The sequence below is a fragment of the Manacus vitellinus genome, unplaced genomic scaffold (assembly GCF_001715985.3).
Source record: "Manacus vitellinus isolate BGI_N305 unplaced genomic scaffold, ASM171598v3 scaffold_28_pilon, whole genome shotgun sequence".
In the NCBI taxonomy this organism is placed as follows: domain Eukaryota; kingdom Metazoa; phylum Chordata; class Aves; order Passeriformes; family Pipridae; genus Manacus; species Manacus vitellinus.
In genome coordinates, this window is record NW_021940122.1 from 9,900,547 (window position 1) to 9,914,355 (window position 13,809).

The 13,809-nt window shown below is 49.3% G+C and overlaps 2 protein-coding genes across 2 annotated transcripts in view; one reads left to right on the forward strand and one right to left on the reverse strand.

Annotated features, from left to right (window-relative positions):
- Window positions 1-1,278: 1,278 nt before the first annotated feature.
- GNB3 (G protein subunit beta 3) lies at window positions 1,279-10,802 on the forward strand. The gene is made up of 10 exons (XM_008925825.2): window positions 1,279-1,400; window positions 5,986-6,087; window positions 6,453-6,491; window positions 6,659-6,765; window positions 6,877-6,940; window positions 7,058-7,220; window positions 7,322-7,388; window positions 8,338-8,539; window positions 9,674-9,890; window positions 10,696-10,802. The coding sequence occupies exons 2-10, from the start codon at window positions 6,031-6,033 to the stop codon at window positions 10,800-10,802; spliced, it is 1,023 nt and encodes a 340-aa protein (XP_008924073.1). The 5' UTR covers window positions 1,279-1,400; window positions 5,986-6,030.
- A 1,564-nt stretch (window positions 10,803-12,366) lies between these two features.
- Window positions 12,367-13,809, reverse strand: part of CDCA3 (cell division cycle associated 3) — a 4,640-nt gene continuing 3,197 nt past the window's right edge. The window contains exons 2-4 of the mRNA XM_029960643.1: window positions 13,722-13,769; window positions 13,155-13,276; window positions 12,367-12,763 (exon numbers count right to left, since the gene is read on the reverse strand). Of these exons, the coding sequence (XP_029816503.1) occupies window positions 12,623-12,763; window positions 13,155-13,276; window positions 13,722-13,769 (311 nt within the window). The 3' untranslated portion in view covers window positions 12,367-12,622. The remainder of the gene's footprint in view (window positions 12,764-13,154; window positions 13,277-13,721; window positions 13,770-13,809) is intronic.

The window sequence follows — 13,809 nt, forward strand, 5'->3', positions numbered from 1 at the left end:
AGATGGGATTATTTTGTAGCCAAATAGGAATTGAATGGGGTGGATATGGAGTATCAAAAAGAGCAGTGACCCTTTTCCTGGGAAGCATTAGAGCCAGAGATCAATCTGTGGTCATGACATACTCAGGCCTTGATGAGTTGTGCATGGAGACCTCAGCTACAGTTCAAGTGGAAGAAATCTGTAGGGCCAGGTCAGTGGTGTAAGAGGTGGGTGAGTGATCCCCTCATCACCGTTGACACAGGGCCCCTGCTCTGTGGAAAGGGAAGTCTCTCCTCAATCTGAATCCTGACACTTCCTTAACATGCAAGCTTGGGAAACCTGCATTGGCAACTCTTTTTGCTTCCCATCCTCCCCAGGGTCACAGGAAAAAGACCATTTGATGTGTACATTTCAAATCCCTTCTCACTGGCAAGGGGTCCATCACATCCTAGTATTCACATGTCCATCCTTATGATTTATGTGGGGGTGCTGAGTGGTTCCTTCCTGGTGAGGACATGTTGGAGAGTGAGGGGCCAGTGTCCACATCCCTGGCTTGCTTTGCCCAAAGGTGGCTTGGGTGATTAGACTGATGGCCTCCTGACGTCAGATGAGATCTGTTAAAAGGTATTTATCTCGGGCTTGGGCCAAAGCCGCGGGAGAGATTAAAAGAGATTGAGGCCAAGATAATCCCCTTGCAGCATCCCACTAAAGTGGCTGCCAAAAGGCATGCCACCAAATCTTTTGCCACCCTGGACCCCTGTGCCCAGTTCTAGTTTCCCCATCCAGAGCCCCATTTGCTGCCCAGAGAGGGTGTGACGGCCCTGGCATTGGTTTTCCCTTATCAGGGCCTCTGTGGGTGGCATCATTCCTCTTTCCGCCCTGCCCAGGACATGCGTAGCATGCTGTCCCCAGGAAAATGGGAATTCCTGTGGACTGTGAGGTACAGCAAGCCCTGCCCCAGTGGCTGATAATCCAAGCCTGTTCTGGCTAATCTTCACTTTATTAGTTTGTTGCTGATATAAACGGAGTCAAATCCGCCTGTGATGGTTTCTTTCCCTTCAGGAACAGTGTGCTACTCTCTCTTTTCACCCCTCCCCATCCACCTGCTTTGCATTACGTCCCAATCCGATTTCCCCAAGTCTCTGGTGTCTGATTTAATTTGCCTGACGCTGCTCCTGGAATCAGCCCTCCCCCAACCCCTCCCGTCCACAGCCTTCCAGCTCCCCATGGGGAGATCAGTCCTGGGAGAGGCTGAGGAGCAGAGAGGGAGCAAGGGACTCACTGAGTGGACAAACAGGACTGACTGGAGAAGGCAAAGGGACAAGGGGCTTCTGGCCAGCGAGGAGCTGTTCTCACCAGGGAGGCAGCTGTGAGGGTGCCATCCAGAAGGGACTACAACCCACCTCATTCTACAGATCCCGGTAAGTACCCTGCCCTGTTGTGATGCCTGAGGTCACCTTGGTGAATCAGGCATTTGGGAGCCTGAGTTTCTTGGTGTGATTCTGTGGAGTATTTGTACAAGGGCTGATCCCATCAGAGGATGTGGAAGGTTGAGATCATGGAGGGGAGGGACTTGGGGTTGGCGCTGAGATGTCTTTACAGTGGCGAGGGGCTTTGCACAGGGATGGGGTTGCTTGTTCTCCCTTTGGCAGGTAAATCTCACTAGTTTTCACACTGGAGCAGGAGGGTAACACCTCTGCTGAGCGACCTGGCGCTCACTACCTGTACACAGTTCTCACTGCTGTTGTGCCCCGAGCACACCTCTTCGCAGCTGACTGCTTTACTGGATAGAGAAGGAGCCCTCAAAAAGCAAGGAGCAGATCAGGGTAATTTTACCCTGACCTTTGATCTCCATCACAGGAGAGAGGGATCATCTCTGTATCCGGCTCTGCAAGGAGTCCAGGGTCACCAGGGCGAGTCTGCGAAGCTAGTCAGGGATTACAGAGACCCAGGGATGCTGCTTGTTAATAACGAGTCCTCCTTTCTGCACCTTTCCCTTTTCCATTCACAGCCCTCTCCCAACATTCCACAGAGGGACCACTCCCTCCCCCGCATGGGGGAAGCTACCCAGAGGATAGATAACTTGCACCCTGATCCTCACAAGGGAGTGATGCAGGTGACTTAGTGGGACAGTCCCTAGGGTGCAAGCTGGGCCCCTTCCATGGCATAGTGCAAGGGATATAGCCACTGCCCTAAAAAGAGAGGATGTGGCAGCAAAAGGCAGAAGACAGGTGATTTCAGATTCCCCTGTGCCTCACACCACAGTAGAGGCATTTGGTCTGCTACGAGCAGACACCGAAGGGCTCAGGATGGGTTTGTTTGCCCACAGACAGGAATGCTACATCAGGTGCCTCCAGCAAATTTGTTGGAAAAGGCAGGAGTGGAAAGAACTGTCATGGAGAGCAGAAGAAATGAAATGTGGTTTCAGAAGCCAAGAGCTGTGAACTGAATGAGCACAGCTGAGGCAGAGTTCAGAACAGGGCTGGCATGAACTGACTGAGCCCAGGCTCTGTTTGGCTGTGCCGTGCTCTCTGGTCATGCTTGTAGGGGTCACAACTCTGGACCAGTGCTGGTGCCAAGGTCCACCTTCAATAGCTGTGCTGATGGTGGTGAATTGCTTTTTCCAAAGGTACCTAAGGACTTGGTTTCCTCTACTGCTTAGCATTCACCTGAAAGAGCCCTTACTTCCAGAAAGGACTGAGTGTGAACCATTTAGAAGCCTTTCCCATTAAAACCAGCCTGGACAGCTGCCATGAGCAACCATGAGCTGATCCTTGGATCCACAAGAAATGTGCGTTCCTGAGGTCCTGCTGGTCAAGGCAGGAACATGCTTTGGCCAAACTCCAAACTCTGTTCTCCTTTCCTCTGTTCTTCTCCCATTTGATTCCCCCCATTTCCTGTTCTAAATTTACGTGACCATGATGAGCTGCTCTTTTGCACACCTGCTGTAGTCCTCCTGGGAGGCAGCTGCACTACGCTGGGGACTGGGTAACTCACTCTCCACAAATTGCCCTGGGATGTGATGGATGGAGGGGACAGGCAAAGATGGAGCTATTATTATCACTCATCTGAGGCTCCTTGTCCTTCTGAGGCTGAGAACAATTCCCAGCTTCATTTAGAGTGTTCCCTCAAAGGGATTTAAAGGTTCGGACAGAGTCCTGAGCTGCACCTTCTCTATATTTAGACCTTTTTATCTGTCCTCGACATCCTGCCCCTGCCGTTTGATCTGCCTACTGGCTCCGAAAGCCCCTCATCTCGTTGTGCAGCTTTACAGAGAAGGCTGTGAACTGGCACTCCTGTGCTAGTGCCAGAGTTGAGAAACACTCAGGCAATGGAAGAGAGCAATAAAAGAGCAGAAGCAATACAAGGATGACTGGGATCCGATGGGCAACGAGGAGGACTTGTGCAGTTAGCTTCACCTGAGGCAGAAACTGGAAGGAAGGCAGAACAAGGTTCCCATCCCCATGCGGGTCTGCGTAGGCAAAACCAGAAGTCTACAGAGACAGATTAGGGCAGCTGGATGGACAATGATCTCAGCCAAAGGCATGTGAAATAACAGCCTGAAGAGCTTGGGAACCAAGCAGAGGAGGCTGGAAGGGGAGAATTGGAGGGAAGAGGTGACCCAGAAGGAAAAGGCAATCCAACGCTTAGCGTTAATGGAGGGGAGGTAGAATCAGTCCCAAGGAACACTGAGAAAGGTCAGGATTTGGGCCACAGCGGTCTCTGGGGTGGGCCTGCTGGTCCCTGCAGGGTGGCTGGAAGTTCAGGTGTGCCACTTGGTGTCAGTAGGCAGCGACCACAGCTGGACACAGTCTCACAGCCTTTCTGTACACTGAAACTGAGGGACAAACATCACAGGATAAGGAGGATGTGCAACCTCCCACTGAAAGCTGAAAGGCCTTCCGTAGCATCTCCCCCCTCTGTCAGTTAGCTGAGAGAAGGGTGGAGTATCCATTCCCTTCCCAAAGGAGAACTGCATGCATGTGGGCTTTCATGGCCAGTCACTCAATGAGGTGCAGCTGTGCATCCTTACTGGGAGGACACTCCTCATCACTGCTCTGAGGGAAGAGAAAAAAATGTAAAGGGCACAGCTCAGGTGCTGATCTGTTTCCATCCTTCAGTATAGACGAGGCTGGCAGCCCCAGGCCACTGCTGTGGCATGTGCCTCTGACAGTGCAGTCCCAAATTCCTCTCCTGCTCCCTCACTGTCTGCTGGGGCCAGCAGACCAGGCCAGCACCCATGTGCAGTGCATGGGCAGGGAGCAGGGTAGAGTCAGCAGTGCTGTAGCTCTGTCCAGCCTTGCAGGCAGCAGGCACAAGACTCTCTGCAAAGTATAGCCTGAAATAGACTCCTGCTGGGATAAGGTCATGCCTCCCAGGAGGTACAGGAAACCTGTATCTCCTTGTCTTTCCTACTCAACACCATGCCACGAGAATGATTTACCACTCAGAAACTCACTGTGCATGGAGGATCAAAGGAAAGCTGTGGAGATGTTCAGGGGAAAGAATTTGTGAGGGGAAACTCAAAGAGCTCAATGAAGCAGCAAGCAAAGATGGGACTTGGGATCTATCAATGTGCTTGCCCACAGCAAGAGGGCAGACTGGCATGGATGGACCCAAAGCTTCACGGGCTGGAAGAAATGAGGCCTTCAGGCAACAGGCCAGAGAGGGATGGAGGTGCTGTGACCCACAGGGACTAGGAGAAATTCTGCAGATGCTGCTGGAACATTTCTTGGCCTAGGGGCAAAACGCTGGTTCTAATGAAAACAACACCTGGAGCACATCTGGACACACACCTATCCAGGAGAAATGTCGAAGCAATTAAAGACCAGGTCTGTCTACAGGAATGGGAGATGGTAGAATCACTGGTGAAGAAAGAGAGAACAAAACAGAGATGCTGTATAATGATACGGTGCACCTGCATCTTGAATATGGATTACAGTTCTGGTTCACTGCTCTCCCTGCAAAAACATATCATTTATGCTCTGTAAACAACTGAAAAGAGCTCCGAGAACAACAGAGGTAATAGGATGTAACAGCTTACATGGGAGGAATGACTAAGTTTGCTCTGCAGTTTGGATAATAGGTGAATGAAGACAGATATGACAAAAATCTATAAAATACCAAGTGATGCAGAGGTGAATAGAGCCCATTCATTTGCTAATTCTTCCAACTCAAAATATAGGTACCTCCAAGTGGAATTAGTGACATTGGGGAGTAATGGAAGCAGAAACTTCTTTGCACAGTCTGCCACCAAGCTGTGGAAGTCATCATGATGGGGTATTGAGGATGCTAAACTTTAACATGGGCACAAAAGTTGTGTGGACAAATGCATAGAAGAAAAGTCTATGAAGGACTTCCATACAGTAATGCTGCTCTAGCTTTGGATGTCAGTGAAAAGCTGGAGCTGAGCAAGTAGGAGAAATACCACTCTCAGCTTATGTTATCCTTAGATCCTTCCCTAGGTTTCCACTTTTTTTTTTATGGAAAACTAAAAGGGAATCTTGAGAGAGCATCTCAACAGCCCCCAAATTTCCTTAGTAGTCAAAGACTTAGTGGGTCTTGCCTGGTGATGCTTTGCCTAGGACAAACAACAGGAAATAGCCACTGGGCTCCCCCCATCAAATTTTCTCCTCCTGGAGCTGCAAGGGACAGCTTGGCCATGAACAGGGAAAACCTGATGAAGAGGACCTGGACTTGGTAGGGCTTGGAATGGAGAGGTTAAAAATGAGAGGACAAGTGTGGCCAGAACCGCAGTAAGAGGCTCTGGAGTTCTTCAGCTTCACAATGTGTATGTGTAAGCAGGATACAAGACAAACTGAACCTTTGATCAGGCCCAGTACGATCTTTCCAAATGCTAAGAGCTTTGACTGGATACAAGATAACATTACCAAGCATTCAGCCAAGAAATGGTCACTAAGACTTTATGTTTACATTTGCATGACTGATCAGTCATATTAGTGCCCTTTCTACCTCACACTTCTCTCCTTTGATTTGTCTCCCCAGAATCAAGGCTGCCCCACGTGAAGGAGCCACCCCTAGGTCAGAAAGATGGGGGAAATGGAACAGATGAAGCAGGAGGCTGAGCAGCTGAAGAAGCAGATTGCGGTAATGCTGGCAACAGTCGTGAAACTGCTGAATGTCTATCCCCCCACCATGCGAACAAACTTTCCTTCTCAGCCACCAGTTGGAGTTGAGCTTTCTCCATCTACACACTCGGAACCCTATGCAGTTCTCCACAGCCCTTTAAGTGCTAATGGAGATCTTCACAGCACGGTCGGGGGGAAGAATGGGAGGGGAAGGGAAAGAAGAGGGGACAAGAGTCCAAAGAGTGTAGTGAATCCCTGGGGTCACCTCTGTCTCCAAGGCAGCTGATGTTCTGTCAGTGGGAGGATCCACAGAAAGGGTGCAGCACAGGATACTGGATGCTGACCAGCTTTTGTCTCACCTTCCTGCTCTTGTCTCTTCTCCAGGATGCCCGGAAAGCCTGTGCAGACACAACACTGGCTCAGGTAAGGGACAGGCATGGCTGGGCAGGTGACTGTGTGGGAGTCAGCTAGCACTACTCTGAGGGGGTCTCTCTCCAGCTGGGAAGCAGAATTAGAAGGCAGAGATATGGATAGCAGTAAAGCTTCTGCCAGTCCAAGACTGATTTTCTGTCCCACCACTCTTTTCTCAGATTGTTTCTGGAGTGGAGGTTGTTGGCCGCATCCAGATGCGGACCCGAAGGACTCTGCGGGGGCACCTGGCCAAGATCTACGCCTTGCACTGGTCCACAGACTCCAAGTGAGAGCAATGCTGCTGATCTGCTGGATGCAGGGCAGCACAGGGGCGTGATGGGCATGAAGGCTCTGATGGGAAGAGAGCGACTAACATGATCTTGTTCCTCTCTCACAGACTTATGGTCAGTGCCTCACAAGATGGGAAACTGATTGTGTGGGACACATACACAACTAACAAGGTAGGAGTCAGGTGGCTGCAGTAAATGGGGATTCTGGAGTGGATCCCCTCACAGCTGTTGCCCTTGCCCTGCTCCCTCTGCTGTCAAGAGTCCTGACACGGTTTCTTGTCCTCCCAGGTTCATGCCATCCCTTTGCGTTCTTCCTGGGTCATGACCTGTGCCTATGCTCCCTCAGGGAATTTTGTGGCCTGTGGGGGTCTTGACAATGTGTGCTCCATCTACAGCCTCAAGTCTCGTGAAGGCAACGTCAAAGTGAGCAGGGAGCTCTCAGCCCATACAGGTGTGTCCACCACCTGCCTGCAACCTGGGCAACCCCTGCTTCCAAACTTCACCCTTCTAGCCCTGTACCTTTTCTCATATTTGCTTGTTCCTGCTTCCCAGGATACCTTTCCTGCTGCCGATTTCTTGATGACAACAGTATTGTGACTAGCTCTGGAGATACCACGTGGTGAGTGCTGTCTTTTGTGTCCTAGTGTCGTGACCTCTGGCTCTTAGAGGCAGAGCACACATCAGCAAGCTCAGTCTTTAGGCTCTGCAGCAGTCCATTAAGGAAGAATTTCTCCTATATAGGGAGGCCACATGGAACACCTTAAGAAACCTGATCCGTTCTTCCTCCCTGGGCAGAACAGGTGCTTCTTTTCCCAGTTGATGCCAGGTCAAGATGCAGGTCAACTGGTGAAGCAGTAGGGACCATGTTGTCAGCTCTCACAAAGCACAGTGTCAGCTATCCAAGGACAGAAAACATTTTAAATTTATGTGAAGCCCACCAATGTGCTTCAATTCTCAAGTCTTGCCCACTGTGCAAGGGACACCATCAGACTTAGCGCCTGGAGCCTTTTGTTCCTGGTTCTCAGTTCTCCCTGTGCTGTGATTCTGAGCAATGCTGAGCCTTTATTCACCCCATCCCATCCCAACACCTGCTTTGGAAGAACCTCTTGACCAAGGATGAGTCAGGATGTGGCATTTCCATCAGAGATCAGAGTAACACAGGGCTTGCTTGCCTGGCTGTAGTGTGAACATGGGGTGTGCATCCTACAAGCGTGGCCACAGCAGATCTTTTTCAGCCGTTTGCTGGTTCATGCTTTTTGTGTCACTCTTACCTCCTCTCAGTATTCCCTTCAACTGTTGCAGTTACGGGAATATGGTCAAACCTCACAACCCCCATCCTTAGTTTAACTCTGCTTTGGCAAAGGTGTCACCAGCAACAGCTGTGAAGGTATCTCTTGTTGTATACAGCTGACTCCAGGGATGCTATCACCCGTTTTTCCGTGCTGTAGCCGTGGCTTCCCTCCTCCTTTTGCTTGCGAGTGGGACAGCTCTTTGGCCCAGCTGTAGATCTGTTCTACACTGTTCGCCTGGGTTGACTCTGAGAACTTCTCTCCTCTCCCCCTGCACAGTGCGCTCTGGGACATTGAGACAGGGCAGCAGAAGACTGTGTTCTTGGGACACACCGGAGACTGTATGAGCTTGGCTGTCTCCCCAGACTTCAAACTCTTTATCTCTGGGGCTTGTGATGCTACTGCCAAACTCTGGGATGTGCGGGAGGGCTCCTGCCGTCAGACCTTTGGAGGACATGAGTCTGATATCAACGCCATCTCTGTACGTATGCTGTCTGCACAGGGGTAGGGAAGCATGGAAAATGGAGGGTGGACCAGCTCTGAAACAGTCTTGGGACAAAGTTGAAAAAAGCTGTCACAGTTGTGTGAGTAACAGGGGTCTCAGGAGACCCTGGCCCAAACATCCAGCCTGAAGCAGGGAGGGCCTGTGTTCACTGAAATTTGGAGGCTGGCTCTTCCCAGGCACCAAAGCACCTAGGTCTTAGACAGCCAGCACACCATGGTCTGTGGAGCTCAGCACCCTAACACAGGTGCTGGTGCAGCTTTGCTCATAGCAGCTGTTGGGAACTGTTTCAGGCATGCTCCAGCATTCCTGGCACAAGATGCATATGAGGCAGTGGGAATACCTAATTCAGCTGAGGGTCTTCGTCAGCTCCAGATAGAAGAGGTAGGAACTTGGGATCACAGGGAGATCTTCTGAAGATTAAATTTTCACAAGAGGCAGCACAGACATCTGGGAGAAAGTATGCCCTCAGAGGCAAGGATTCAAACCAGAGCCCTAGAGACAGCAAGGGCAAGAAACATGCCAGACTAATCCTTGTGGCTAAGCAACGAGTCTGCCAGCTTTCTGCAGTCTGCTGCTTGAACCACCCTCCACTGACTTCAATTACAACTTTTCTCATCTGTCCCACTGCTACCTTACCAGCCACATGGTTTTCTGCCATACCTGCTCCTTAGAAGCCCTTTCTTTGCTTCTCAGACTAAGGCCACAGAAAGGGAGCGTGTATGAGAAGGTTGGGGTATGAGGATCAGATAGAGAAAGGCTCTCATAGCTCTGAATCATGCTAGACCCCAGCTGAGGGATAATGGGTAGACATTTGTCAAGCCTCAAACTCACAGCTGGAGCTAAAGTAATCCTTTCTCAAGGACTGAGATGTCTTGCAACAGCTCTAGCCCCTAGGTCATTGGTTTTCTTGAGGTGGAAGGGTTTTATTAGGTCTTAGGAGAAGCATCAATCTCCCCCTTCAGCAGACTCAACTTTTATGATCCAGTACCTTGTCCCACTGGGTTTTCTTATCTCCGTGGCTTCCTAGAGATTAGCAGGGAGTTGAAGAGTTGAGGAAATCTGTCGGGATTGAGGAAAACCTCACTAAAATCTGGTATGTACCCTCCCCAGTTCTTCCCTAATGGTGAAGCCATCTGCACCGGCTCAGATGATGCCACCTGCCGTCTCTTTGACCTCCGGGCGGACCAGGAGCTCATAGTGTACTCTCACGAGAGCATCATCTGTGGAATCACGTCAGTCGCCCTTTCCCGCAGTGGGCGTCTCTTGCTTGCTGGATATGATGACTTCAACTGCAACATCTGGGACTCCCTGAAAGCAGAGCGTGTGGGTGAGTGGCTCTTTCATTCCCTGCAAGGCCTTGTGTCCCTATCAAGGCAAGGAAAAGGCATTTATTTTTTCTGAAGGGAACACATCCTATACTGAGTGAAACCCAACAAGGCTTCCTTGCACTTAAGGAGCACACCATAATTAGTACAACTCTCAGTTGTGCAGAACTATTGTTTCTCATGTTAAGGAAGTCAAGACCTTAAGGAACATCGTCTCAAGGGGGAAAGAAGGTTACTATTAGCTAATACCGCTCGCAACCACCAGACTTTCCTATTTTCTCCTAGCCTCTGCTGTTCGCCAGTTCCAGGTACTCACAGTGCCACTCGGTGGCCAGGCACCAAGCTGAGAGTGGGCTATGGCTTCCATCCAACATCTTTGGATATTTTCTGATGCTCATACATAGAATACACACCATTTTTCTTTCAAATGTGGCCCCTACCCTCAGAAAATTCATGAAACACAGCCCACCGACATCACTGCCATTCCTCAGCCGTATCAAGGACACCCTCCTTAGTCCTACATCACTCCAGGGTGAAAGCAGTTGTACGAGGATTCAGCTGGTCGTACTTGCCCAAGAACACTGCTCTTCGGCCAGTCCCATGGGTGGTGGTTCTAGGCCATGCACAAAAGTCCTTCTGTGTGTTTGCTCTTATTAGACACATACCAGTTTTAACATATTGTACAGGAACAGGGTGACACACAGGGGTGTAGGTACACAGCCCATGATGCATGTCTTCTGCATGGTCAACCCTGTCATCTCTCACAAGCCCCACTTCCTTCCCTGACCTTTCCTTTCTCCCCCATAGGAATACTTTCTGGCCACGATAACAGAGTGAGCTGCCTGGGCGTGACAGCAGACGGCATGGCTGTTGCCACTGGCTCCTGGGACAGCTTCCTCAAGATTTGGAACTGAGGATGGCAGCAGAAAGGGGAAGAGCAGTGGAAGCAAGGCCCACAGCCCAAGCCCATGCAAGCAGCATCGTCAGATGAGCACAACAGAAACGCCTACTTACCACTCCCGCTTGTCTCTAGACACAGGTCACTTGTAGGAGTCTCCCAGAGCGAAAGGGAAAACAGAGGTCAGGGAGGAGAAGCAGGGGGAGCTGGGGAACAGGAGCACACACGCTGGCCCTTCTCTCCACCTCTAAATAGCCCCAGCAGTTTCCAGCCTTGTGCAGGCTTGAAGAGTTGCAAAACACTGTTCTTTATGTCTCAGGACTTTTCAGTACAATTCAGACAACCTGCATCTTCCTTCAAACACCTCTACCCACGCTGACACACATCCTCCTCCTTCAGAGGATCCCTCATCCAACACCTGCCCCCAACTAAGATCTCTCCCTGATTTAACTCTACCTAGCTTCTCCGTGGAGCTGTCCTATATCCCTGCAGACAGCTACGGAGGTGTACTGGCTTTGAGATTTCTATCACATCACCTCAAACAAAAAGCTAATGTAAATTTGGCTCATTTCCATTGGGGAAGACTTAGCTCAAGTCTTATCTATGCATGAACATGAGAAAGGTAGTCTTCAGACCTTCCAAAATACCAGAGAATATATTTATTCTTTTCTTAGATCAAATCTTATCTATGCATAAATGGCAGAAAGGTAGCCCTCAGACCTGCCAGAATATCAGGGAATATTGTATTTGTTATTTATTGTCTGCTTCTTGCTGTACCTTCCCCTTTTGCCTCACTCCTGCATTGTGTGGTGACACTGTCTAACCAGTAGCCATTGGCCCCTGTTTTCAAGTTTGTTTAGATCTTCATAGCCCAGGCAAATAAAGAAAACTCACATAAGCACTGTAGGCTGTGTTCTTTCCAGCATTGCAATGAGCTACTGCAAACACAACTTCTCTCCTATGAATATTGCCTGCTGACCCCATCCAGACACCTCATCCACAGATCTTGCCCTAGCTCACAATCCCTCAGAGGAGGGTGTTCCTCACCTATGAGGCTGGAATTAGGATAGGGAACTGAAAATGCACCCTTGCAAACCTTGGAGATTTAAGCTCAGTTACAGGACACAGACATTTTATTCAGTCCCTATTCCACTTGTTGGCTCATAACATCCTGGGGTCCCAAGGCTGTGCTAGGGAGAGCTGATGGTCAGCAAGGTTTAGTGACTTATCAACAGAAGGTCAGTACTAGCACACAATACTATCCCACGCTATTTTGGATCTCACCTTCATGCCAGACCCTTGCAATAGTCTACAGTCCTTTGTATACATTAGTTTTAGGCCAGTGCAGGCAGTTTAACTTCAGAAGCAACACCAAATGTACAGTCTCCTGCACGGAGCTGCAGCTTCCTGGCCCTTGCTATAGCATGTGGGTTCGAGACCAGACCCTTCAGCGTGTTACAGTTTTTAGGGCTAATGGGAAGTTGAACTATTTGTTCGTGAACCCTTGTCCCCAAAGAAAATATTGTGCTGGGCAAGCAGGGGGCTCCTGCGGTCCTATCAGGACATACAGTCAGCAAAGGCTAAAGGCTTAACACAAATTTATTTACTACAGATAAAAAAATCAACAGAAAAATCAATACAGCAATGTACAATAGAAGAGCCAAAGTCTGTGCTGTACATAAGACATGGCAAAGTAGGAGGGGGACAGAAAGAGAGAGTAATCTTTCCCCACAGGGATAGACAAGAAATATGATCACTGCTCTAGAATTTCAGTCTATTGCAGGATTTCTCCCACAGAAAACTCAAATTACAGCAAGATCCTGAAAAAGGAAATCTCTAATTCTCCACAAAAGGACACTGTTGGTTCTCTTTGTTCAAGTCATTCCAAGCACAGTTCCCAGATTTAAGGCTCCTGCTCAAGTCCACTGTCACCTCCTTCTTTTCCCCAAGGTTCTCTCCCAACACATGCTTCTTGCCCTAGAGAAATAAAAAACCCAAACAAAGTGTAAAACAGAAATTAATTGATGGTTAGGTAATTCTCAGTGAAACATGTAGCCTATTTTCAGGCCATTCAGCTTTGGGTCTCTTGACACAATGTAAAAAAGTGATGGACTTCTTTCTACAGTCTAAGGAGAAAGAATGCACTGAAATGGGCAATATCATGTTGAGACCTAAGACAGACATTAAACAAGACTTGTAGGCACCTAAGGACAGGGCTGACCCACAGAAAAATATTTATGAAGTTACTAGGCTCTACAGGTCTAGGAGACCACAATTCCAAACTGGGACCCTACGACACACAGAAACTGAAGGATTTGGCTTTTTCCAGCCCATTCTCTGTCCCACAGTATGACCCATTAAGCTTTACCTGGCGAGGAACAGGAGTACTGGGAGAATTATCATCTCGTAGAATGCTGAGGGGAGAGCGGCCAGTTCCTCCAGATGTTACCATGATTTTGTTGTTGGGCTTGTGTCTTACAGGCTTGCTCACTAGTTGACAGAAGGAAACACATCAGTGCATCACAACAAGGCTAGAAGGTCCTAGATTTTAAATGCCTCCCGGCCTTTATGATCTAGCTTGCTTGCCTGTACAGCAAAGACTTACCTGAGGACTTCTAGGCAAAGGGATCACAGAAAGGTTGATGTTGGAAGGGAACTCAGAGGACCTGCTCCAGCAGGGCCACCTAGAACCAGTTGCCCAGCACCATATCCAGGTCATTTTTGAATATCTCAAATGGAGATTCTGCAACTTCTCTGAGCAACCTGTTCCAGTGCTCAGTCACCCTCTCAGTGAAAAAAAATGTATCCTGATGTTCAGAAGCTTCCTGTGTTCCATTTTGTCCCTGTCACCTCTAGTCCCACCACTGAAAGGAGCCTGGCTCTCCCTTCCGTTATTTATATGTGTATTATAAGATATCCCCTGAGCCTTTTCTACCCCAGGTAGAACAGTCCCAGCTCTCAGCCTCTCCTCCTAGGAGAGATGCTCAGCACAGAGCTTTCTGTAGCAGAGTCCACATCACAGA

Coding starts and splice junctions, on each gene's coding strand:
- GNB3 (XM_008925825.2), top strand. CDS start 6,031: ATGGGGGAAATGGAACAGATGAAGCAGGAGGCTGAGCAGCTGAAGAAG. Junction 6,766..6,876: donor CACTGGTCCACAGACTCCAA/GTGAGAGCAATG, acceptor CCTCTCTCACAG/ACTTATGGTCAGTGCCTCAC. Junction 7,389..8,337: donor AGCTCTGGAGATACCACGTG/GTGAGTGCTGTC, acceptor CCCCCTGCACAG/TGCGCTCTGGGACATTGAGA.